This window comes from Protomyctophum bolini (genome assembly GCF_963924005.1).
Source record: "Protomyctophum bolini genome assembly, chromosome: 14".
NCBI classification, from domain to species: domain Eukaryota; kingdom Metazoa; phylum Chordata; class Actinopteri; order Myctophiformes; family Myctophidae; genus Protomyctophum; species Protomyctophum bolini.
This window is the reverse complement of record NC_137875.1, coordinates 1,654,418-1,680,967: the sequence shown is the minus strand read 5'-3', so window position 1 is coordinate 1,680,967 and position 26,550 is coordinate 1,654,418. Positions and strand designations below refer to the sequence as shown.

General features: G+C 39.6%; 1 protein-coding gene across 1 annotated transcript; it reads left to right on the top strand.

Moving 5' to 3' along the window:
• Positions 1-640: 640 nt before the first annotated feature.
• On the top strand, positions 641-3,730 carry LOC308328316 (alanine--tRNA ligase, cytoplasmic-like; the record flags this gene model as incomplete). Its single annotated transcript, XM_080782087.1, has 1 exon — positions 641-3,730. One exon carries the CDS (start codon positions 641-643, stop codon positions 3,728-3,730), a length of 3,090 nt encoding a protein of 1,029 aa, XP_080638213.1.
• Between the last annotated feature and the right edge of the window lie 22,820 nt (positions 3,731-26,550).

The window sequence follows — 26,550 nt, the reverse complement described above, 5'->3', positions numbered from 1 at the left end:
TGTGTAATAAAAACCATGGGAGACTCCTGTTTACTGAACAAAACATTCAAGTTTTTATTTATTCTCTAAATTACACTGAGTAATCTCAAACTCATTTTCAGTGTTGTCGAGGAATACAATATCAGAAGATCAGGAATATAAAAACAAACGGTATACTGTATGTGAATTATATATAGGTTTACAAATAAAAAGATAGAACAAATTTCAAAATGATCTAAAAACAGTTACACATTGTGGGGATCCGTGTGCTCACCAAGGTTTTAAAACGATGCAAGGGCACCAGTGTGGTCAATTCTAATGTGGTTTTTCAGGGACAAAAACTAATCTTGGACGGGCACACATTCAGCGTGCGCGTCAGCGTGACATCACAGTGACATCACGGTGACGTCACAGTGTGACATCACGGTGACGTCACATCGACGCCTCTGAAAGGCAGGTCACAGCCGTGCTGCTGCCATTTTTGGAAAAGGCGTCAGTGTGCGACTGACTGACTGACGGCGGCGCACGCAACTGACAGACGACGTAACGAAGGATTTCGCTCTCAATCACATCCACGTTCGCCATTACCTCGGACGGACAGCCGTGCCCTCATTCCGTCACCGCACGTATTTCACGTGAGACGTATTAGCGGCTAATTACCATGGAGGGCGTGCTAAGCGGCGCCGAAGTCCGCCAGAAGTTCATCGACTACTTCCGCGAGCGCGACCACGACCACGTGCCCTCGTCCTCGGTGGTCCCGCCGGACGACCCCACGCTGCTGTTCGCCAACGCCGGCATGAACCAGTTCAAGCCCCTCCTCCTGGGCACCGCGGGCCCCTCCCACCCCATGGCGCGGCTGCGCCGCGCCGCCAACTCCCAGAAGTGCATCCGCGCCGGCGGCAAGCACAACGACCTGGAGGACGTGGGCGCGGACGTCTACCACCACACCTTCTTCGAGATGCTGGGCTCCTGGTCCTTCGGCGACTACTTCAAGCGCCGCGCCTGCCAGATGGCCCTGGACCTGCTGACGCGGGAGCTGGGGCTCCCCGCCCAGCGCCTCTACGTCACCTACTTCGGGGGCCACGCCGCGCCGGGCCTGGTCCTGGAGGCCGACCTGGAGTGCCGGGACATCTGGCTGGCGCTGGGCGTGGACCAGGCCCGCGTCCTGCCGGGAAGCATGCGGGACAACTTCTGGGAGATGGGCGACACGGGCCCGTGCGGGCCCTGCAGCGAGGTCCACTACGACCGCGTGGGGAACCGCGACGCCGCCGGCCTGGTCAACGCCGACGACCCCGACGTCCTGGAGCTCTGGAACCTGGTGTTCGTCCAGTTCGACAGGGTGTCGCCCACCGAGCTGCGGCCGCTGCCCCGGCAGAGCGTGGACACGGGCATGGGCCTGGAGCGCCTGGTGTCCGTCCTGCAGGGCCAGACCTCCAACTACGACACCGACCTCTTCCGGCCGCTCTTGGAGGCCATCCAGGCGTTCTCGCGCGCCCGGCCGTACGCGGGTAAGGTGGGCGCCGAGGACGCGGACGGCGTGGACATGGCGTACCGCGTGCTGGCCGACCACGCCCGCACCCTCACTGTGGCCCTCTCGGACGGAGGGCGGCCCGACAGCACGGGGCGGGGCTACGTGCTGAGGAGGATCCTGCGCCGGGCCGTGCTGTACTCGGCTAAGCTAAAGAGTGCTAAGCTAACGAGTAAAGCACAGGAGGAGGAGGAGGAGGAGGAGACCTTCGCCTCTCTGGTGAAGATGCTGTCAGAGCGGAGGGGGTACTTGGCCTCCCTGGTGGACGTGGTGGTGGAGTCCCTGGGCGACGCCTTCCCGGAGCTGCGGAAGGACCCGGCCGCCGTGAAGGCCGTCATCGACGACGAGGAGAAGCAGTTCCTGGAGACGCTGGACCGAGGCTGCCTCGTCCTGGACAGGAAGATGGAGAGCCTGGCGGCGGGCGGCAGCGCCGGCCCGGGCGGCACCATCCCGGGCGAGGCGGCGTGGCTGCTGTACTCCACCTACGGCCTCCCGCTGGACCTGATCGTCCTCCTCGGGGAGGAGCGCCGCCTGGCCGTGGACACGGACGCCTTCGAGGAGGAGAGGAGAGCGGCGCGGCGGCGGTCCCACGGCGGCGGTAAGGCCGCCGGTGGCGGCGGCGGGGAGCGGGAGGAGCAGCAGAACGCCACGCTGGACGCCCACGCCGTGGAGGAGCTGCGGAGCGCCGCTGTGCCGCCCACCGACGACGGCCCCAAGCACGCGTACGACGCCGACGCCGAAGGCAACTACGCCTTCGAGCGGCCGGCGGCCTGCGTGGTCCTGGCGCTGCGGCGCCAGCAGGCCTTCTGCCAGCGCGTGGCCGCGGGCCAGGAGTGCGGCGTGGTGCTGGACCGCACGTCCTTCTACGCCGAGCAGGGCGGGCAGACCTCGGACCGCGGCTACATGTTCAGGGAGGACGACGGCCGGGCCGAGTTCACGGTGAGCCACGTCCAGGCGAGCGGAGGCTACGTGGTCCACGTGGGGACGGTCCACGCCGGCTCGCTGAGCGTCGGGGACCGCGTGGCCCTGCGCCTGGACGAGGCCCGCCGGACGCGCGTCATGAGCAACCACACCGCCACGCACCTGCTCAACTGGGCCCTGCGCCACGTCCTGGGCGCCGAGAGCGGCACGGAGCAGCGGGGCTCCCTGGTCGCCCCCGACCTCCTGCGCTTCGACTTCTCCTCGGAGGGCGGCGCGCTGAGCCGCCAGCAGGTGCGCCGTGTGGAGGAGGCGGCGTGCGCCGAGATCCGCGCCGCCCGGCCCGTGTACGCCCTGGGCGGCGTGCCCCTGGCCGAGGCCAAGGCCGTCCGGGGTTTGCGCGCCGTCTTCGGCGAGGCGTACCCCGACCCGGCGCGCGTCATCTCCGTCGGCGTGCCCGTCCGCGACCTGCTGGCGGACCCCGGCGGCGGCGGCGGGTGGCGCGCCTCCGTGGAGCTCTGCGGAGGAACCCACCTGCGCAACTCCGCCCACGCCGGCTCGCTGGTGGTGCTGTCGGAGGAGGCCGTGGCGAAGGGCACGCGGCGCATCGTGGCCGTGACGGGGGCCGAGGCCCGGGAGGCCCGCGGGAGGGCCGCGGCCCTGCGCCGCTCCCTGGCGGAGCTGGCCGGCAGGGTGAGGGACGTGGAGGAGCATCGGACCGGAGGAGGAGGAGGAGGAGCGGCGCCCCCTGACCTCCGGGACGTCCAGCGAGAGATCGCCGGCATGACGGAGGCCCTCGCCGCGGCGGCCATCTCCCGCTGGGAGAAGGAGGAGATGAGGGACGCCCTGAGGGCCGCCAGGAGGACGGCGGACGACCTGGACCGCGCCGGCAAAGCCGCCGTGCTCTCCCGGGTCCTGGAGCGGACGCGGGAGGCCGTGGACCGCGGCGGCCCCGACGCCCGCCAGCCGCCCGCGCTGCTGGTGATGGCGCTGGAGGACGGCGCCTCGGCCAAGGCGCTGAGCGAGTCGCTGAAGCTGCTGAGGACGCGCTCGCCGCGGACCGCCGCCTTGCTCCTGGCGGCCGACCGCCGCGCCGGCACGGTGGTGTGCCTGTGCCAGGTGCCGCGGGGCGCGGCCGAGCGCGGCCTGAAGGCCAGCGAGTGGGCGCGGGAGCTCCGCCCCCTGCTGGGGGGGAGGTCGGGCGGCACGGACCTGTCGGCCCAGCTCACCGGCAGGAACACGGAGCGCCTGCAGGAGGCGCTGACGGCGGCCGAAGAGTTTGCGCGACTCAAGCTGGGAGAGTAAACTACATTATATACAGTAAACTATAAAGTTTCGTTTCTCATCATTTTGGACCATGGGCTATAGCCCATATCGTACGGCATACTATAGCGCGCCGTTTTTCATCATTTTTGAAGATTTAAAAAAAATGACGAAATGACAAAAACGATGGGTTATAGCCCATGTTTTTTGAAATTTTGAAAAAAAAAAGTTAGCCTCGTTTCTTATCATTTTGGACCATGGGCTATAGCCCATATGGTACGGCATACTATAGCGCGCCGTTTTTCATCATTTTTGAGGATTTGAAAAAAATGAAAAAATGAAAAAAATAATCCGCAATTCCGCAATTTGACAAAAACGATGGGTTATAGCCCATGTTTTTTGAAATTTTGAAAAAAAAAGTTAGCCTCGTTTCTCATCATTTTGGAGCCCATGGTCCAAAATGATGAGAAACGAGGCTAACTTATTTTTTCAAAATTTCAAAAAACATGGGCTATAACCCATCGTTTTTGTCATTTCGTAATTTTTTTCAAATCTTCAAAAATGATGAAAAACGGCGCGCTATAGTATGCCGTACGATATGGGCTATAGCCCATGGTCCAAAATGATGAGAAACGAGGCTAACTTTTTTTTTCAAAATTTCAAAAAACATGGGCTATAACCCATCGTTTTTGTCATTTCGTATTTTTTTTCAAATCTTCAAAAATGATGAAAAACGGCGCGCTATAGTATGCCGTACGATATGGGCTATAGCCCATGGTCCAAAATGATGAGAAACGAGGCTAACTTTTTTTTTCAAAATTTCAAAAAACATGGGCTATAACCTTTCGTTTTTGTCATTTCGTCATTTTTTTCAAATCTTCAAAAATGATGAAAAACGGCGCGCTATAGTATGCCGTAGGATATGGGCTATAGCCCATGGTCCAAAATTATAAGAAACGAGGCTAACTTTTTTTTTCAAAATTTCAAAAAACATGGGCTATAACCTTTCGTTTTTGTCATTTCGTAATTTTTTTCAAATCTTTAAAAATGACGAAAAACGGCGCGCTATAGTATGCCGTACGATATGGGCTATCGCCCATGGTCCAAAATGATGAGAAACGAGGCTAACTTTTTTTTTCAAAATTTCAAAAAACATGGGCTATAACCTTTCGTTTTTGTCATTTCGTCATTTTTTTCAAATCTTCAAAAATGATGAAAAACGGCGCGCTATAGTATGCCGTACGATATGGGCTATAGCCCATGGTCCAAAATGATGAGAAACGAGGCTAAGTTTTTTTTTCAAAATTTCAAAAAACATGGGCTATAACCTTTCGTTTTTGTCATTTCGTCATTTTTTTCAAATCTTCAAAAATGATGAAAAACGGCGCGATATAGTATGCCGTACGATATGGGCTATAGCCCATGGTCCAAAATGATGAGAAACGAGGCTAGCTTTTTTTTTCAAAATTTCAAAAAACATGGGCTATAACCTTTCGTTTTTGTCATTTCGTAATTTTTTTCAAATCTTTAAAAATGACGAAAAACGGCGCGCTATAGAATGCCGTACGATATGGGCTATAGCCCATGGTCCAAAATGATGAGAAACGAGGCTAAGTTTTTTTTTCAAAATTTCAAAAAACATGGGCTATAACCTTTTGTTTTTGTCATTTCGTCATTTTTTTCAAATCTTCAAAAATGATGAAAAACGGCGCGCTATAGTATGCCGTACGATATGGGCTATAGCCCATGGTCCAAAATGATGAGAAACGAGGCTAACTTTTTTTTTCAAAATTTCAAAAAACATGGGCTATAACCTTTCGTTTTTGTCATTTTGTCATTTTTTTCAAATCTTCAAAAATGATGAAAAACGGCGCGCTATAGTAACTAACTAACTAACTAACTAACTAACTAACTTTTTTTTTCAAAATTTCAAAAAACATGGGCTATAACCTTTCGTTTTTGTCATTTTGTCATTTTTTTCAAATCTTCAAAAATGATGAAAAACGGCGCGCTATAGTATGCCGTACGATATGGGCTATAGCCCATGGTCCAAAATGATGAGAAACGAGGCTAACTTTTTTTTTCAAAAATTCAAAAAACATGGGCTATAACCCATCGTTTTTGTCATTTCGTCATTTTTTTCAAATCTTCAAAAATGATGAAAAACGGCGCGCTATAGTATGCCGTACGATATGGGCTATAGCCCATGGTCCAAAATGATGAGAAACGAGGCTAACTTTTTTTTTCAAAATTTCAAAAAACATGGGCTATAACCTTTCGTTTTTGTCATTTTGTCATTTTTTTTCAAATCTTTAAAAATGATGAAAAACGGCGCGCTATAGTATGTCGTACGATATGGGCTATAGCCCATGGTCCAAAATGATGAGAAACGAGGCTAACTTTTTTTTTCAACATTTCAAAAAACATGGGCTATAACCTTTCGTTTTTGTCATTTTGTCATTTTTTTCAAATCTTCAAAAATGATGAAAAACGGCGCGCTATAGTATGCCGTACGATATGGGCTATAGCCCATGGTCCAAAATGATAAGAAACTAGGCTAACCTTTTTTTTCAAAATTTCAAAAAACATGGGCTATAACCCATCGTTTTTGTCATTTCGTCATTTTTTTCAAATCTTCAAAAATGATGAAAAACTGCGCGCTATAGTATGCCGTACGATATGGGCTATAGCCCATGGTCCAAAATGATGAGAAACGAGGCTAACTTTTTTTTTCAAAATTTCAAAAAACATGGGCTATAACCTTTCGTTTTTGTCATTTCGTAATTTTTTTCAAATCTTTAAAAATGACGAAAAACGGCGCGCTATAGAATGCCGTACGATATGGGCTATAGCCCATGGTCCAAAATGATGAGAAACGAGGCTAACTTTTTTTTTCAAAATTTCAAAAAACATGGGCTATAACCTTTCGTTTTTGTCATTTTGTCATTTTTTTCAAATCTTCAAAAATGATGAAAAACGGCGCGCTATAGTATGCCGTACTATATGGGCTTTAGCCCATGGTCCAAAATGAGGAGAAACGAGGCTAACTTTTTTTTTCAAAATTTCAAAAAACATGGGCTATAACCTTTCGTTTTTGTCATTTCGTCATTTTTTTCAAATCTTCAAAAATGATGAAAAACGGCGCGCTATAGTATGCCGTACGATATGGGCTATAGCCCATGGTCCAAAATGATGAGAAACGAGGCTAACTTTTTTTTTCAAAATTTCAAAAAACATGGGCTATAACCCATCGTTTTTGTCATTTCGTAATTTTTTTCAAATCTTTAAAAATGGTGAAAAACGGCGCGCTATAGTATGCCGTACGATATGGGCTATAGCCCATGGTCCAAAATGATGAGAAACGAGGCTAACTTTTTTTTTCAAAATTAAAAAAAACATGGGCTATAACCTTTCGTTTTTGTCATTTTGTCATTTTTTTCAAATCTTCAAAAATGATGAAAAACGGCGCGCTATAGTATGCCGTACGATATGGGCTATAGCCCATGGTCCAAAATGATGAGAAACGAGGCTAACTTTTTTTTTCAAAATTTCAAAAAACATGGGCTATAACCCATCGTTTTTGTCATTTCGTCATTTTTTTCAAATCTTCAAAAATGATGAAAAACGGCGCGCTATAGTATGCCGTACGATATGGGCTATAGCCCATGGTCCAAAATGATGAGAAACGAGGCTAAGTTTTTTTTTCAAAATTTCAAAAAACATGGGCTATAACCTTTCGTTTTTGTCATTTCGTCATTTTTTTCAAATCTTCAAAAATGATGAAAAACGGCGCGCTATAGTATGCCGTACGATATGGGCTATAGCCCATGGTCCAAAATGATGAGAAACGAGGCTAACTTTTTTTTTCAAAATTTCAAAAAACATGGGCTATAACCTTTCGTTTTTGTCATTTTGTCATTTTTTTCAAATCTTCAAAAATGATGAAAAACGGCGCGCTATAGTATGCCGTACGATATGGGCTATAGCCCATGGTCCAAAATGATGAGAAACGAGGCTAACTTTTTTTTTCAAAATTTCAAAAAACATGGGCTATAACCTTTCGTTTTTGTCATTTTGTCATTTTTTTCAAATCTTCAAAAATGATGAAAAACGGCGCGCTATAGTATGCCGTACGATATGGGCTATAGCCCATGGTCCAAAATGATGAGAAACGAGGCTAACTTTTTTTTTCAAAATTTCAAAAAACATGGGCTATAACCCATCGTTTTTGTCATTTCGTCATTTTTTTCAAATCTTCAAAAATGATGAAAAACGGCGCGCTATAGTATGCCGTACGATATGGGCTATAGCCCATGGTCCAAAATGATGAGAAACGAGGCTAAGTTTTTTTTTCAAAATTTCAAAAAACATGGGCTATAACCTTTCGTTTTTGTCATTTTGTCATTTTTTTCAAATCTTCAAAAATGATGAAAAACGGCGCGCTATAGTATGCCGTACGATATGGGCTATAGCCCATGGTCCAAAATGATGAGAAACGAGGCTAACTTTTTTTTTCAAAAATTCAAAAAACATGGGCTATAACCCATCGTTTTTGTCATTTCGTCATTTTTTTCAAATCTTCAAAAATGATGAAAAACGGCGCGCTATAGTATGCCGTACGATATGGGCTATAGCCCATGGTCCAAAATGATGAGAAACGAGGCTAACTTTTTTTTTCAAAATTTCAAAAAACATGGGCTATAACCTTTCGTTTTTGTCATTTTGTCATTTTTTTTCAAATCTTTAAAAATGATGAAAAACGGCGCGCTATAGTATGTCGTACGATATGGGCTATAGCCCATGGTCCAAAATGATGAGAAACGAGGCTAACTTTTTTTTTCAACATTTCAAAAAACATGGGCTATAACCTTTCGTTTTTGTCATTTTGTCATTTTTTTCAAATCTTCAAAAATGATGAAAAACGGCGCGCTATATAGTATGCCGTACGATATGGGCTATAGCCCATGGTCCAAAATGATGAGAAACGAGGCTAACTTTTTTTTCCAAAATTTCAAAAAACATGGGCTATAACCCATCGTTTTTGTCATTTCGTCATTTTTTTCAAATCTTCAAAAATGATGAAAAACGGCGCGCTATAGTATGCCGTACGATATGGGCTATAGCCCATGGTCCAAAATGATGAGAAACGAGGCTAACTTTTTTTTTCAAAATTTCAAAAAACATGGGCTATAACCCATCGTTTTTGTCATTTCGTAATTTTTTTCAAATCTTTAAAAATGATGAAAAACGGCGCGCTATAGTATGCCGTACGATATGGGCTATAGCCCATGGTCCAAAATGATGAGAAACGAGGCTAACTTTTTTTTTCAAAATTTCAAAAAACATGGGCTATAACCTTTCGTTTTTGTCATTTTGTCATTTTTTTCAAATCTTCAAAAATGATGAAAAACGGCGCGCTATAGTATGCCGTACGATATGGGCTATAGCCCATGGTCCAAAATGATGAGAAACGAGGCTAACTTTTTTTTTCAAAGTTTCAAAAAACATGGGCTATAACCCATCGTTTTTGTCATTTCGTCATTTTTTTCAAATCTTCAAAAATGATAAAAAACGGCGCGCTATAGTATGCCGTACGATATGGGCTATAGCCCATGGTCCAAAATGATAAGAAACGAGGCTAACTTTTTTTTTCAAAATTTCAAAAAACATGGGCTATAACCTTTCGTTTTTGTCATTTCGTCATTTTTTTCAAATCTTCAAAAATGATGAAAAACGGCGCGCTATAGTATGCCGTACGATATGGGCTATAGCCCATGGTCCAAAATGATGAGAAACGAGGCTAACTTTTTTTTTCAAAATTTCAAAAAACATGGGCTATAACCTTTCGATTTTGTCATTTTTTTCAAATCTTCAAAAATGATGAAAAACGGCGCGCTATAGTATGCCGTACGATATGGGCTATAGCCCATGGTCCAAAATGATGAGAAACGAGGCTAACTTTTTTTTTCAAAATTTCAAAAAACATGGGCTATAACCTTTCGTTTTTGTCATTTCGTCATTTTTTTCAAATCTTCAAAAATGATGAAAAACGGCGCGCTATAGTATGCCGTACGATATGGGCTATAGCCCATGGTCCAAAATGATGAGAAACGAGGCTAACTTTTTTTTTCAAAATTTCAAAAAACATGGGCTATAACCTTTCGTTTTTGTCATTTCGTCATTTTTTTCAAATCTTCAAAAATGATGAAAAACGGCGCGCTATAGTATGCCGTACGATATGGGCTATAGCCCATGGTCCAAAATGATGAGAAACGAGGCTAACTTTTTTTTTCAAAATTTCAAAAAACATGGGCTATAACCTTTCGTTTTTGTCATTTCGTAATTTTTTTCAAATCTTCAAAAATGATGAAAAACGGCGCGCTATAGTATGCCGTACGATATGGGCTATAGCCCATGGTCCAAAATGATGAGAAACGAGGCTAACTTTTTTTTTCAAAATTTCAAAAAACATGGGCTATAACCTTTCGTTTTTGTCATTTCGTCATTTTTTTCAAATCTTCAAAAATGATGAAAAACGGCGCGCTATAGTATGCCGTACGATATGGGCTATAGCCCATGGTCCAAAATGATGAGAAACGAGGCTAACTTTTTTTTTCAAAATTTCAAAAAACATGGGCTATAACCTTTCGTTTTTGTCATTTTGTATTTTTTTTCAAATCTTTAAAAATGACGAAAAACGGCGCGCTATAGAATGCCGTACGATATGGGCTATAGCCCATGGTCCAAAATGATGAGAAACGAGGCTAACTTTTTTTTTCAAAATTTCAAAAAACATGGGCTATAACCTTTCGTTTTTGTCATTTCGTCATTTTTTTCAAATCTTCAAAAATGATGAAAAACGGCGCGCTATAGTATGCCGTACGATATGGGCTATAGCCCATGGTCCAAAATGATGAGAAACGAGGCTAACTTTTTTTTTCAAAATTTCAAAAAACATGGGCTATAACCTTTCGTTTTTGTCATTTTGTCATTTTTTTCAAATCTTCAAAAATGATGAAAAACGGCGCGCTATATAGTATGCCGTACGATATGGGCTATAGCCCATGGTCCAAAATGATGAGAAACGAGGCTAACTTTTTTTTCCAAAATTTCAAAAAACATGGGCTATAACCCATCGTTTTTGTCATTTCGTCATTTTTTTCAAATCTTCAAAAATGATGAAAAACGGCGCGCTATAGTATGCCGTACGATATGGGCTATAGCCCATGGTCCAAAATGATGAGAAACGAGGCTAACTTTTTTTTTCAAAATTTCAAAAAACATGGGCTATAACCCATCGTTTTTGTCATTTCGTAATTTTTTTCAAATCTTTAAAAATGATGAAAAACGGCGCGCTATAGTATGCCGTACGATATGGGCTATAGCCCATGGTCCAAAATGATGAGAAACGAGGCTAACTTTTTTTTTCAAAATTTCAAAAAACATGGGCTATAACCTTTCGTTTTTGTCATTTTGTCATTTTTTTCAAATCTTCAAAAATGATGAAAAACGGCGCGCTATAGTATGCCGTACGATATGGGCTATAGCCCATGGTCCAAAATGATGAGAAACGAGGCTAACTTTTTTTTTCAAAGTTTCAAAAAACATGGGCTATAACCCATCGTTTTTGTCATTTCGTCATTTTTTTCAAATCTTCAAAAATGATAAAAAACGGCGCGCTATAGTATGCCGTACGATATGGGCTATAGCCCATGGTCCAAAATGATAAGAAACGAGGCTAACTTTTTTTTTCAAAATTTCAAAAAACATGGGCTATAACCTTTCGTTTTTGTCATTTCGTCATTTTTTTCAAATCTTCAAAAATGATGAAAAACGGCGCGCTATAGTATGCCGTACGATATGGGCTATAGCCCATGGTCCAAAATGATGAGAAACGAGGCTAACTTTTTTTTTCAAAATTTCAAAAAACATGGGCTATAACCTTTCGATTTTGTCATTTTTTTCAAATCTTCAAAAATGATGAAAAACGGCGCGCTATAGTATGCCGTACGATATGGGCTATAGCCCATGGTCCAAAATGATGAGAAACGAGGCTAACTTTTTTTTTCAAAATTTCAAAAAACATGGGCTATAACCCATCGTTTTTGTCATTTCGTCATTTTTTTCAAATCTTCAAAAATGATGAAAAACGGCGCGCTATAGTATGCCGTACGATATGGGCTATAGCCCATGGTCCAAAATGATGAGAAACGAGGCTAACTTTTTTTTTCAAAATTTCAAAAAACATGGGCTATAACCTTTCGTTTTTGTCATTTCGTAATTTTTTTCAAATCTTCAAAAATGATGAAAAACGGCGCGCTATAGTATGCCGTACGATATGGGCTATAGCCCATGGTCCAAAATGATGAGAAACGAGGCTAACTTTTTTTTTCAAAATTTCAAAAAACATGGGCTATAACCTTTCGTTTTTGTCATTTCGTCATTTTTTTCAAATCTTCAAAAATGATGAAAAACGGCGCGCTATAGTATGCCGTACGATATGGGCTATAGCCCATGGTCCAAAATGATGAGAAACGAGGCTAACTTTTTTTTTCAAAATTTCAAAAAACATGGGCTATAACCTTTCGTTTTTGTCATTTCGTCATTTTTTTCAAATCTTCAAAAATGATGAAAAACGGCGCGCTATAGTATGCCGTACGATATGGGCTATAGCCCATGGTCCAAAATGATGAGAAACGAGGCTAACTTTTTTTTTCAAAATTTCAAAAAACATGGGCTATAACCTTTCGTTTTTGTCATTTCGTAATTTTTTTCAAATCTTCAAAAATGATGAAAAACGGCGCGCTATAGTATGCCGTACGATATGGGCTATAGCCCATGGTCCAAAATGATGAGAAACGAGGCTAACTTTTTTTTTCAAAATTTCAAAAAACATGGGCTATAACCTTTCGTTTTTGTCATTTCGTCATTTTTTTCAAATCTTCAAAAATGATGAAAAACGGCGCGCTATAGTATGCCGTACGATATGGGCTATAGCCCATGGTCCAAAATGATGAGAAACGAGGCTAACTTTTTTTTTCAAAATTTCAAAAAACATGGGCTATAACCTTTCGTTTTTGTCATTTCGTATTTTTTTTCAAATCTTTAAAAATGACGAAAAACGGCGCGCTATAGAATGCCGTACGATATGGGCTATAGCCCATGGTCCAAAATGATGAGAAACGAGGCTAACTTTTTTTTTCAAAATTTCAAAAAACATGGGCTATAACCTTTCGTTTTTGTCATTTTGTCATTTTTTTCAAATCTTCAAAAATGATGAAAAACGGCGCGCTATAGTATGCCGTACGATATGGGCTATAGCCCATGGTCCAAAATGATGAGAAACGAGGCTAACTGATTTTTTCAAAATTTCAAAAAACATGGGCTATAACCCATCGTTTTTGTCATTTCGTAATTTTTTTCAAATCTTTAAAAATGATGAAAAACGGCGCGCTATAGTATGCCGTACGATATGGGCTATAGCCCATGGTCCAAAATGATGAGAAACGAGGCTAACTTTTTTTTTCAAAATTTCAAAAAACATGGGCTATAACCTTTCGTTTTTGTCATTTCGTCATTTTTTTCAAATCTTCAAAAATGATGAAAAACGGCGCGCTATAGTATGCCGTACGATATGGGCTATAGCCCATGGTCCAAAATGATGAGAAACGAGGCTAACTTTTTTTTTCAAAATTTCAAAAAACATGGGCTATAACCCATCGTTTTTGTCATTTCGTCATTTTTTTCAAATCTTCAAAAATGATGAAAAACGGCGCGCTATAGTATGCCGTACGATATGGGCTATAGCCCATGGTCCAAAATGATGAGAAACGAGGCTAACTTTTTTATTCAAAATTTCAAAAAACATGGGCTATAACCTTTCGTTTTTGTCATTTCGTCATTTTTTTAAAATCTTCAAAAATGATGAAAAACGGCGCGCTATAGTATGCCGTACGATATGGGCTATAGCCCATGGTCCAAAATGATGAGAAACGAGGCTAACTTTTTTTTTTCAAAATTTCAAAAAACATGGGCTATAACCTTTCGTTTTTGTCATTTTGTCATTTTTTTCAAATCTTCAAAAATGATGAAAAACGGCGCGCTATAGTATGCCGTACGATATGGGCTATAGCCCATGGTCCAAAATGATGAGAAACGAGGCTAACTTTTTTTTTCAAAATTTCAAAAAACATGGGCTATAACCCATCGTTTTTGTCATTTCGTCATTTTTTTCAAATCTTCAAAAATGATGAAAAACGGCGCGCTATAGTATGCCGTACGATATGGGCTATAGCCCATGGTCCAAAATGATGAGAAACGAGGCTAACTTTTTTATTCAAAATTTCAAAAAACATGGGGTATAACCTTTCGTTTTTGTCATTTTGTCATTTTTTTCAAATCTTCAAAAATGATGAAAAACGGCGCGCTATAGTATGCCGTACGATATGGGCTATAGCCCATGGTCCAAAATGATGAGAAACGAGGCTAACTTTTTTTTTCAAAATTTCAAAAAACATGGGCTATAACCTTTCGTTTTTGTCATTTCGTCATTTTTTTCAAATCTTCAAAAATGATGAAAAACGGCGCGCTATAGTATGCCGTACTATATGGGCTATAGCCCATGGTCCAAAATGATGAGAAACGAGGCTAACTTTTTCTTTTTTAATTTCAAAAAACATGGGCTATAACCTTTCATTTTTGTCATTTCGTCATTTTTTTCAAATCTTCAAAAATGATGAAAAACGGCGCGCTATAGTATGCCGTACGATATGGGCTATAGCCCATGGTCCAAAATGATGAGAAACGAGGCTAACTTTTTTTTTCAAAATTTCAAAAAACATGGGCTATAACCCATCGTTTTTGTCATTTCGTCATTTTTTTCAAATCTTCAAAAATGATGAAAAACGGCGCGCTATAGTATGCCGTACGATATGGGCTATAGCCCATGGTCCAAAATGATGAGAAACGAGGCTAAGTTTTTTTTTCAAAATTTCAAAAAACATGGGCTATAACCTTTCATTTTTGTCATTTCGTCATTTTTTTCAAATCTTCAAAAATGATGAAAAACGGCGCGCTATAGTATGCCGTACGATATGGGCTATAGCCCATGGTCCAAAATGATGAGAAACGAGGCTAACTTTTTTTTTCAAAATTTCAAAAAACATGGGCTATAACCTTTCGTTTTTGTCATTTCGTCATTTTTTTCAAATCTTCAAAAATGATGAAAAACGGCGCGCTATAGTATGCCGTACGATATGGGCTATAGCCCATGGTCCAAAATGATGAGAAACGAGGCTAACCTTTTTTTTCAAAATTTCAAAAAACATGGGCTATAACCCATCGTTTTTGTCATTTCGTAATTTTTTTCAAATCTTTAAAAATGATGAAAAACGGCGCGCTATAGTATGCCGTACGATATGGGCTATAGCCCATGGTCCAAAATGATGAGAAACGAGGCTAACTTTTTTTTTCAAAATTTCAAAAAACATGGGCTATAACCTTTCGTTTTTGTCATTTTGTCATTTTTTTCAAATCTTCAAAAATGATGAAAAACGGCGCGCTATAGTATGCCGTACGATATGGGCTATAGCCCATGGTCCAAAATGATGAGAAACGAGGCTAACTTTTTTTTTCAAAGTTTCAAAAAACATGGGCTATAACCCATCGTTTTTGTCATTTCGTCATTTTTTTCAAATCTTCAAAAATGATGAAAAACGGCGCGCTATAGTATGCCGTACGATATGGGCTATAGCCCATGGTCCAAAATGATAAGAAACGAGGCTAACTTTTTTTTTCAAAATTTCAAAAAACATGGGCTATAACCTTTCGTTTTTGTCATTTCGTCATTTTTTTCAAATCTTCAAAAATGATGAAAAACGGCGCGCTATAGTATGCCGTACGATATGGGCTATAGCCCATGGTCCAAAATGATGAGAAACGAGGCTAACTTTTTTTTTCAAAATTTCAAAAAACATAGGCTTTAACCTTTCGTTTTTGTCATTTTGTCATTTTTTTCAAATCTTCAAAAATGATGAAAAACGGCGCGCTATAGTATGCCGTACGATATGGGCTATAGCCCATGGTCCAAAATGATGAGAAACGAGGCTAACTTTTTTTTTCAAAATTTCAAAAAACATGGGCTATAACCCATCGTTTTTGTCATTTCGTCATTTTTTTCAAATCTTCAAAAATGATGAAAAACGGCGCGCTATAGTATGCCGTACGATATGGGCTATAGCCCATGGTCCAAAATGATGAGAAACGAGGCTAACTTTTTTTTTCAAAATTTCAAAAAACATGGGCTATAACCTTTCGTTTTTGTCATTTCGTAATTTTTTTCAAATCTTCAAAAATGATGAAAAACGGCGCGCTATAGTATGCCGTACGATATGGGCTATAGCCCATGGTCCAAAATGATAAGAAACGAGGCTAACTTTTTTTTTCAAAATTTCAAAAAACATGGGCTATAACCTTTCGTTTTTGTCATTTCGTCATTTTTTTCAAATCTTCAAAAATGATGAAAAACGGCGCGCTATAGTATGCCGTACGATATGGGCTATAGCCCATGGTCCAAAATGATGAGAAACGAGGCTAACTTTTTTTTTTTTAATTTCAAAAAACATAGGCTTTAACCTTTCGTTTTTGTCATTTTGTCATTTTTTTCAAATCTTCAAAAATGATGAAAAACGGCGCGCTATAGTATGCCGTACGATATGGGCTATAGCCCATGGTCCAAAATGATGAGAAACGAGGCTAACTTTTTTTTTCAAAATTTCAAAAAACATGGGCTATAACCCATCGTTTTTGTCATTTCGTCATTTTTTTCAAATCTTCAAAAATGATGAAAAACGGCGCGCTATAGTATGCCGTACGATATGGGCTATAGCCCATGGTCCAAAATGATGAGAAACGAGGCTAACTTTTTTTTTCAAAATTTCAAAAAACATGGGCTATAACCTTTCGTTTTTGTCATTTCGTAATTTTTTTCAAATCTTCAAAAATGATGAAAAACGGCGCGCTATAGTATGCCGTACGATATGGGCTATAGCCCATGGTCCAAAATGATGAGAAACGAGGCTAACTTTTTTTTCAAAATTTCAAAAAACATGGGCTATAACCTTTCGTTTTTGTCATTTCGTCATTTTTTTCAAATCTTCAAAAATGATGAAAAACGGCGCGCTATAGTATGCCGTACGATATGGGCTATAGCCCATGGTCCAAAATGATGAGAAACGAGGCTAACTTTTTTTTTCAAAATTTCAAAAAACATGGGCTATAACCCATCGTTTTTGTCATTTCGTCATTTTTTCAAATCTTCAAAAATGATGAAAAACGGCGCGCTATAGTATGCCGTACGATAGCCCATGGTCCAAAATGATGAGAAACGAGGCTAACTTTTTTTTTCAAAATTTCAAAAAACATGGGCTATAACCTTTCGTTTTTGTCATTTCGTAATTTTTTTCAAATCTTCAAAAATGATGAAAAACGGCGCGCTATAGTATGCCGTACGATATGGGCTATAGCCCATGGTCCAAAATGATGAGAAACGAGGCTAACTTTTTTTTTCAAAATTTCAAAAAACATGGGCTATAACCTTTCGTTTTTGTCATTTCGTCATTTTTTTCAAATCTTCAAAAATGATGGAAAACGGCGCGCTATAGTATGCCGTACGATATGGGCTATAGCCCATGGTCCAAAATGATGAGAAACGAGGCTAACTTTTTTTTTCAAAATTTCAAAAAACATGGGCTATAACCTTTCGTTTTTGTCATTTTGTCATTTTTTTCAAATCTTCAAAAATGATGAAAAACGGCGCGCTATAGTATGCCGTACGATATGGGCTATAGCCCATGGTCCAAAATGATGAGAAACGAGGCTAACTTTTTTTTTCAAAATTTCAAAAAACATGGGCTATAACCTTTCGTTTTTGTCATTTCGTCATTTTTTTCAAATCTTCAAAAATGATGAAAAACGGCGCGCTATAGTATGCCGTACGATATGGGCTATAGCCCATGGTCCAAAATGATGAGAAACGAGGCTAACTTTTTTTTTCAAAATTTCAAAAAACATGGGCTATAACCTTTCGTTTTTGTCATTTCGTATTTTTTTTTCAAATCTTTAAAAATGACGAAAAACGGCGCGCTATAGAATGCCGTACGATATGGGCTATAGCCCATGGTCCAAAATGATGAGAAACGAGGCTAACTTTTTTTTTCAAAATTTCAAAAAACATGGGCTATAACCTTTCGTTTTTGTCATTTTGTCATTTTTTTCAAATCTTCAAAAATGATGAAAAACGGCGCGCTATAGTATGCCGTACGATATGGGCTATAGCCCATGGTCCAAAATGATGAGAAACGAGGCTAACTTTTTTTTTCAAAATTTCAAAAAACATGGGCTATAACCCATCGTTTTTGTCATTTCGTCATTTTTTTCAAATCTTCAAAAATGATGAAAAACGGCGCGCTATAGTATGCCGTACGATATGGGCTATAGCCCATGGTCCAAAATGATGAGAAACGAGGCTAACTTTTTTTTTCAAAATTTTAAAAAACATGGGCTATAACCTTTCGTTTTTGTCATTTCGTCATTTTTTTCAAATCTTCAAAAATGATGAAAAACGGCGCGCTATAGTATGCCGTACGATATGGGCTATAGCCCATGGTCCAAAATAATAAGAAACGAGGCTAACTTTTTTTTTCAAAATTTCAAAAAACATGGGCTATAACCCATCGTTTTTGTCATTTCGTAATTTTTTTCAAATCTTTAAAAATGATGAAAAACGGCGCGCTATAGTATGCCGTACGATATGGGCTATAGCCCATGGTCCAAAATGATGAGAAACGAGGCTAACTTTTTTTTTCAAAATTTCAAAAAACATGGGCTATAACCCATCGTTTTTGTCATTTCGTAATTTTTTTCAAATCTTTAAAAATGATGAAAAACGGCGCGCTATAGTATGCCGTACGATATGGGCTATAGCCCATGGTCCAAAATGATGAGAAACGAGGCTAACTTTTTTTTTCAAAATTTCAAAAAACATGGGCTATAACCTTTCGTTTTTGTCATTTCGTCATTTTTTTCAAATCTTCAAAAATGATGAAAAACGGCGCGCTATAGTATGCCGTACGATATGGGCTATAGCCCATGGTCCAAAATGATGAGAAACGAGGCTAACTTTTTTTTTCAAAATTTCAAAAAACATGGGCTATAACCTTTCGTTTTTGTCATTTTGTCATTTTTTTCAAATCTTCAAAAATGATGAAAAACGGCGCGCTATAGTATGCCGTACGATATGGGCTATAGCCCATGGTCCAAAATGATGAGAAACGAGGCTAACGTTTTTTTCCAAAATTTCAAAAAACATGGGCTATAACCCATCGTTTTTGTCATTTCGTCATTTTTTTCAAATCTTCAAAAATGATGAAAAACGGCGCGCTATAGTATGCCGTACGATATGGGCTATAGCCCATGGTCCAAAATGATGAGAAACGAGGCTAACTTTTTTTTTCAAAATTTCAAAAAACATGGGCTATAACCTTTCGTTTTTGTCATTTCGTCATTTTTTTCAAATCTTCAAAAATGATGAAAAACGGCGCGCTATAGTATGCCGTACGATATGGGCTATAGCCCATGGTCCAAAATGATGAGAAACGAGGCTAACTTTTTTTTTCAAAATTTCAAAAAACATGGGCTATAACCTTTCATTTTTGTCATTTCGTCATTTTTTTCAAATCTTCAAAAATGATGAAAAACGGCGCGCTATAGTATGCCGTACGATATGGGCTATAGCCCATGGTCCAAAATGATGAGAAACGAGGCTAACTTTTTTTTTCAAAATTTCAAAAAACATGGGCTATAACCTTTCGTTTTTGTCATTTCGTAATTTTTTTCAAATCTTTAAAAATTACGAAAAACGGCGCGCTATAGAATGCCGTACGATATGGGCTATAGCCCATGGTCCAAAATGATGAGAAACGAGGCTAACTTTTTTTTTCAAAATTTCAAAAAACATGGGCTATAACCTTTCGTTTTTGTCATTTTGTCATTTTTTTCAAATCTTCAAAAATGATGAAAAACGGCGCGCTATAGTATGCCGTACGATATGGGCTATAGCCCATGGTCCAAAATGATGAGAAACGAGGCTAACGTTTTTTTCCAAAATTTCAAAAAACATGGGCTATAACCCATCGTTTTTGTCATTTCGTCATTTTTTTCAAATCTTCAAAAATGATGAAAAACGGCGCGCTATAGTATGCCGTACGATATGGGCTATAGCCCATGGTCCAAAATGATGAGAAACGAGGCTAACTTTTTTTTTCAAAATTTCAAAAAACATGGGCTATAACCTTTCGTTTTTGTCATTTCGTCATTTTTTTCAAATCTTCAAAAATGATGAAAAACGGCGCGCTATAGTATGCCGTACGATATGGGCTATAGCCCATGGTCCAAAATGATGAGAAACGAGGCTAACTTTTTTTTTCAAAATTTCAAAAAACATGGGCTATAACCTTTCATTTTTGTCATTTCGTCATTTTTTTCAAATCTTCAAAAATGATGAAAAACGGCGCGCTATAGTATGCCGTACGATATGGGCTATAGCCCATGGTCCAAAATGATGAGAAACGAGGCTAACTTTTTTTTTCAAAATTTCAAAAAACATGGGCTATAACCTTTCGTTTTTGTCATTTCGTAATTTTTTTCAAATCTTTAAAAATTACGAAAAACGGCGCGCTATAGTATGCCGTACGATATGGGCTATAGCCCATGGTCCAAAATGATGAGAAACGAGGCTAACTTTTTTTTTCAAAATTTCAAAAAACATGGGCTATAACCTTTCGTTTTTGTCATTTCGTAATTTTTTTCAAATCTTTAAAAATTACGAAAAACGGCGCGCTATAGAATGCCGTACGATATGGGCTATAGCCCATGGTCCAAAATGATGAGAAACGAGGCTAACTTTTTTTTTCAAAATTTCAAAAAACATGGGCTATAACCTTTCGTTTTTGTCATTTTGTCATTTTTTTCAAATCTTCAAAAATGATGAAAAACGGCGCGCTATAGTATGCCGTACTATATGGGCTATAGCCCATGGTCCAAAATGATGAGAAAAGAGGCTAACTTTTTTTTTTTTAATTTAAAAAAACATGGGCTATAACCTTTCGTTTTTGTCATTTCGTCATTTTTTTCAAATCTTCAAAAATGATGAAAAACGGCGCGCTATAGTATGCCGTACGATATGGGCTATAGCCCATGGTCCAAAATGATGAGAAACGAGGCTAACTTTTTTTTTCAAAATTTCAAAAAACATGGGCTATAACCCATCGTTTTTGTCATTTCGTAATTTTTTTCAAATCTTCAAAAATGATGAAAAACGGCGCGCTATAGTATGCCGTACGATATGGGCTATAGCCCATGGTCCAAAATGATGAGAAACGAGGCTAAGTTTTTTTTTCAAAATTTCAAAAAACATGGGCTATAACCTTTCGTTTTTGTCATTTCGTCATTTTTTTCAAATCTTCAAAAATGATGAAAAACGGCGCGCTATAGTATGCCGTACGATATGGGCTATAGCCCATGGTCCAAAATGATGAGAAACGAGGCTAACTTTTTTTTTCAAAATTTCAAAAAACATGGGCTATAACCTTTCGTTTTTGTCATTTTGTCATTTTTTTCAAATCTTCAAAAATGATGAAAAACGGCGCGCTATAGTATGCCGTACGATATGGGCTATAGCCCATGGTCCAAAATGATGAGAAACGAGGCTAACTTTTTTTTTCAAAATTTCAAAAAACATGGGCTATAACCCATCGTTTTTGTCATTTCGTAATTTTTTTCAAATCTTTAAAAATGATGAAAAACGGCGCGCTATAGTATGCCGTACGATATGGGCTATAGCCCATGGTCCAAAATGATGAGAAACGAGGCTAACTTTTTTTTTCAAAATTTCAAAAAACATGGGCTATAACCTTTCGTTTTTGTCATTTCGTCATTTTTTTCAAATCTTCAAAAATGATGAAAAACGGCGCGCTATAGTATGCCGTACGATATGGGCTATAGCCCATGGTCCAAAATGATGAGAAACGAGGCTAACTTTTTTTTTTCAAAATTTCAAAAAACATGGGCTATAACCTTTCGTTTTTGTCATTTCGTCATTTTTTTCAAATCTTCAAAAATGATGAAAAACGGCGCGCTATAGTATGCCGTACGATATGGGCTATAGCCCATGGTCCAAAATGATGAGAAACGAGGCTAACTTTTTTTTTCAAAATTTCAAAAAACATGGGCTATAACCTTTCGTTTTTGTCATTTTGTCATTTTTTTCAAATCTTCAAAAATGATGAAAAACGGCGCGCTATAGTATGCCGTACGATATGGGCTATAGCCCATGGTCCAAAATGATGAGAAACGAGGCTAACTTTTTTTTTCAAAATTTCAAAAAACATGGGCTATAACCCATCGTTTTTGTCATTTCGTAATTTTTTTCAAATCTTTAAAAATGATGAAAAACGGCGCGCTATAGTATGCCGTACGATATGGGCTATAGCCCATGGTCCAAAATGATGAGAAACGAGGCTAACTTTTTTTTTCAAAATTTCAAAAAACATGGGCTATAACCTTTCGTTTTTGTCATTTCGTCATTTTTTTAAAATCTTCAAAAATGATGAAAAACGGCGCGCTATAGTATGCCGTACGATATGGGCTATAGCCCATGGTCCAAAATGATGAGAAACGAGGCTAACTTTTTTTTTCAAAATTTCAAAAAACGAGGGCTATAACCTTTCGTTTTTGTCATTTCGTCATTCTCTTCAAATCTTCAAAAATGATGAAAAACGGCGCGCTATAGTATGCCGTACGATATGGGCTATAGCCCATGGTCCAAAATGATGAGAAACGAGGCTAACTTTTTTTTTCAAAATTTCAAAAAACATGGGCTATAACCTTTCGTTTTTGTCATTTCGTCATTCTTTTCAAATCTTCAAAAATGATGAAAAACGGCGCGCTATAGTATGCCGTACGATATGGGCTATAGCCCATGGTCCAAAATGATGAGAAACGAGGCTAACTTTTTTATTCAAAATTTCAAAAAACATGGGCTATAACCTTTCGTTTTTGTCATTTCGTCATTTTTTTCAAATCTTCAAAAATGATGAAAAACGGCGCGCTATAGTATGCCGTACGATATGGGCTATAGCCCATGGTCCAAAATGATGAGAAACGAGGCTAACTTTTTTTTTTCAAAATTTCAAAAAACATGGGCTATAACCTTTCGTTTTTGTCATTTTGTCATTTTTTTCAAATCTTCAAAAATGATGAAAAACGGCGCGCTATAGTATGCCGTACGATATGGGCTATAGCCCATGGTCCAAAATGATGAGAAACGAGGCTAACTTTTTTTTTCAAAATTTCAAAAAACATGGGCTATAACCTTTCGTTTTTGTCATTTTGTCATTTTTTTCAAATCTTCAAAAATGATGAAAAACGGCGCGCTATAGTATGCCGTACGATATGGGCTATAGCCCATGGTCCAAAATGATGAGAAACGAGGCTAACTTTTTTTTTCAAAATTTCAAAAAACATGGGCTATAACCTTTCGTTTTTGTCATTTTGTCATTTTTTTCAAATCTTCAAAAATGATGAAAAACGGCGCGCTATAGTATGCCGTACGATATGGGCTATAGCCCATGGTCCAAAATGATGAGAAACGAGGCTAACTTTTTTTTTCAAAGTTTCAAAAAACATGGGCTATAACCTTTCGTTTTTGTCATTTCGTCATTTTTTTCAAATCTTCAAAAATGATGAAAAACGGCGCGCTATAGTATGCCGTACGATATGGGCTATAGCCCATGGTCCAAAATGATGAGAAACGAGGCTAACTTTTTTTTTCAAAATTTCAAAAAACATGGGCTATAACCTTTCGTTTTTGTCATTTCGTCATTTTTTTCAAATCTTCAAAAATGATGAAAAACGGCGCGCTATAGTAGGCCGTACGATATGGGCTATAGCCCATGGTCCAAAATGATGAGAAACGAGGCTAACTTTTTTTTTCAAAATTTCAAAAAACATGGGCTTTAACCCATCGTTTTTGTCATTTCGTCATTTTTTTCAAATCTTCAAAAATGATGAAAAACGGCGCGCTATAGTATGCCGTACGATATGGGCTATAGCCCATGGTCCAAAATGATGAGAAACGAGGCTAACTTTTTTTTTCAAAATTTCAAAAAACATGGGCTTTAACCCATCGTTTTTGTCATTTCGTCATTTTTTTCAAATCTTCAAAAATGATGAAAAACGGCGCGCTATAGTATGCCGTACGATATGGGCTATAGCCCATGGTCCAAAATGATGAGAAACGAGGCTAACTTTTTTTTTCAAAATTTCAAAAAACATGGGCTCTAACCTTTCGTTTTTGTCATTTCGTAATTTTTTTCAAATCTTCAAAAATGATGAAAAACGGCGCGCTATAGTATGCCGTACGATATGGGCTATAGCCCATGGTCCAAAATGATGAGAAACGAGGCTAACTTTTTTTTTCAAAATTTCAAAAAACATGGGCTATAACCTTTCGTTTTTGTCATTTCGTCATTTTTTTCAAATCTTCAAAAATGATGAAAAACGGCGCGCTATAGTATGCCGTACGATATGGGCTATAGCCCATGGTCCAAAATGATGAGAAACGAGGCTAACTTTTTTTTTCAAAATTTCAAAAAACATGGGCTATAACCCATCGTTTTTGTCATTTCGTCATTTTTTTCAAATCTTCAAAAATGATGAAAAACGGCGCGCTATAGTATGCCGTACGATAGCCCATGGTCCAAAATGATGAGAAACGAGGCTAACTTTTTTTTTCAAAATTTCAAAAAACATGGGCTATAACCTTTCGTTTTTGTCATTTCGTAATTTTTTTCAAATCTTCAAAAATGATGAAAAACGGCGCGCTATAGTATGCCGTACGATATGGGCTATAGCCCATGGTCCAAAATGATGAGAAACGAGGCTAACGTTTTTTTTCAAAATTTCAAAAAACATGGGCTATAACCTTTCGTTTTTGTCATTTCGTCATTTTTTTCAAATCTTCAAAAATGATGAAAAACGGCGCGCTATAGTATGCCGTACGATATGGGCTATAGCCCATGGTCCAAAATGATGAGAAACGAGGCTAACTTTTTTTTTCAAAATTTCAAAAAACATGGGCTATAACCCATCGTTTTTGTCATTTCGTCATTTTTTTCAAATCTTCAAAAATGATGAAAAACGGCGCGCTATAGTATGCCGTACGATATGGGCTATAGCCCATGGTCCAAAATGATGAGAAACGAGGCTAACTTTTTTTTTCAAAATTTCAAAAAACATGGGCTTTAACCCATCGTTTTTGTCATTTCGTCATTTTTTTCAAATCTTCAAAAATGATGAAAAACGGCGCGCTATAGTATGCCGTACGATATGGGCTATAGCCCATGGTCCAAAATGATGAGAAACGAGGCTAACTTTTTTTTTCAAAATTTCAAAAAACATGGGCTCTAACCTTTCGTTTTTGTCATTTCGTAATTTTTTTCAAATCTTCAAAAATGATGAAAAACGGCGCGCTATAGTATGCCGTACGATATGGGCTATAGCCCATGGTCCAAAATGATGAGAAACGAGGCTAACTTTTTTTTTCAAAATTTCAAAAAACATGGGCTATAACCTTTCGTTTTTGTCATTTCGTCATTTTTTTCAAATCTTCAAAAATGATGAAAAACGGCGCGCTATAGTATGCCGTACGATATGGGCTATAGCCCATGGTCCAAAATGATGAGAAACGAGGCTAACTTTTTTTTTCAAAATTTCAAAAAACATGGGCTATAACCCATCGTTTTTGTCATTTCGTCATTTTTTTCAAATCTTCAAAAATGATGAAAAACGGCGCGCTATAGTATGCCGTACGATAGCCCATGGTCCAAAATGATGAGAAACGAGGCTAACTTTTTTTTTCAAAATTTCAAAAAACATGGGCTATAACCTTTCGTTTTTGTCATTTCGTAATTTTTTTCAAATCTTCAAAAATGATGAAAAACGGCGCGCTATAGTATGCCGTACGATATGGGCTATAGCCCATGGTCCAAAATGATGAGAAACGAGGCTAACGTTTTTTTTCAAAATTTCAAAAAACATGGGCTATAACCTTTCGTTTTTGTCATTTCGTCATTTTTTTCAAATCTTCAAAAATGATGAAAAACGGCGCGCTATAGTATGCCGTACGATATGGGCTATAGCCCATGGTCCAAAATGATGAGAAACGAGGCTAACTTTTTTTTTCAAAATTTCAAAAAACATGGGCTATAACCCATCGTTTTTGTCATTTCGTCATTTTTTTCAAATCTTCAAAAATGATGAAAAACGGCGCGCTATAGTATGCCGTACGATATGGGCTATAGCCCATGGTCCAAAATGATGAGAAACGAGGCTAACTTTTTTTTTCAAAATTTCAAAAAACATGGGCTATAACCCATCGTTTTTGTCATTTCGTAATTTTTTTCAAATCTTTAAAAATGATGAAAAACGGCGCGCTATAGTATGCCGTACGATATGGGCTATAGCCCATGGTCCAAAATGATGAGAAACGAGGCTAACTTTTTTTTTCAAAATTTCAAAAAACATGGGCTATAACCTTTCGTTTTTGTCATTTCGTCATTTTTTTCAAATCTTCAAAAATGATGAAAAACGGCGCGCTATAGTATGCCGTACGATATGGGCTATAGCCCATGGTCCAAAATGATGAGAAACGAGGCTAACTTTTTTTTTTCAAAATTTCAAAAAACATGGGCTATAACCTTTCGTTTTTGTCATTTCGTCATTTTTTTCAAATCTTCAAAAATGAT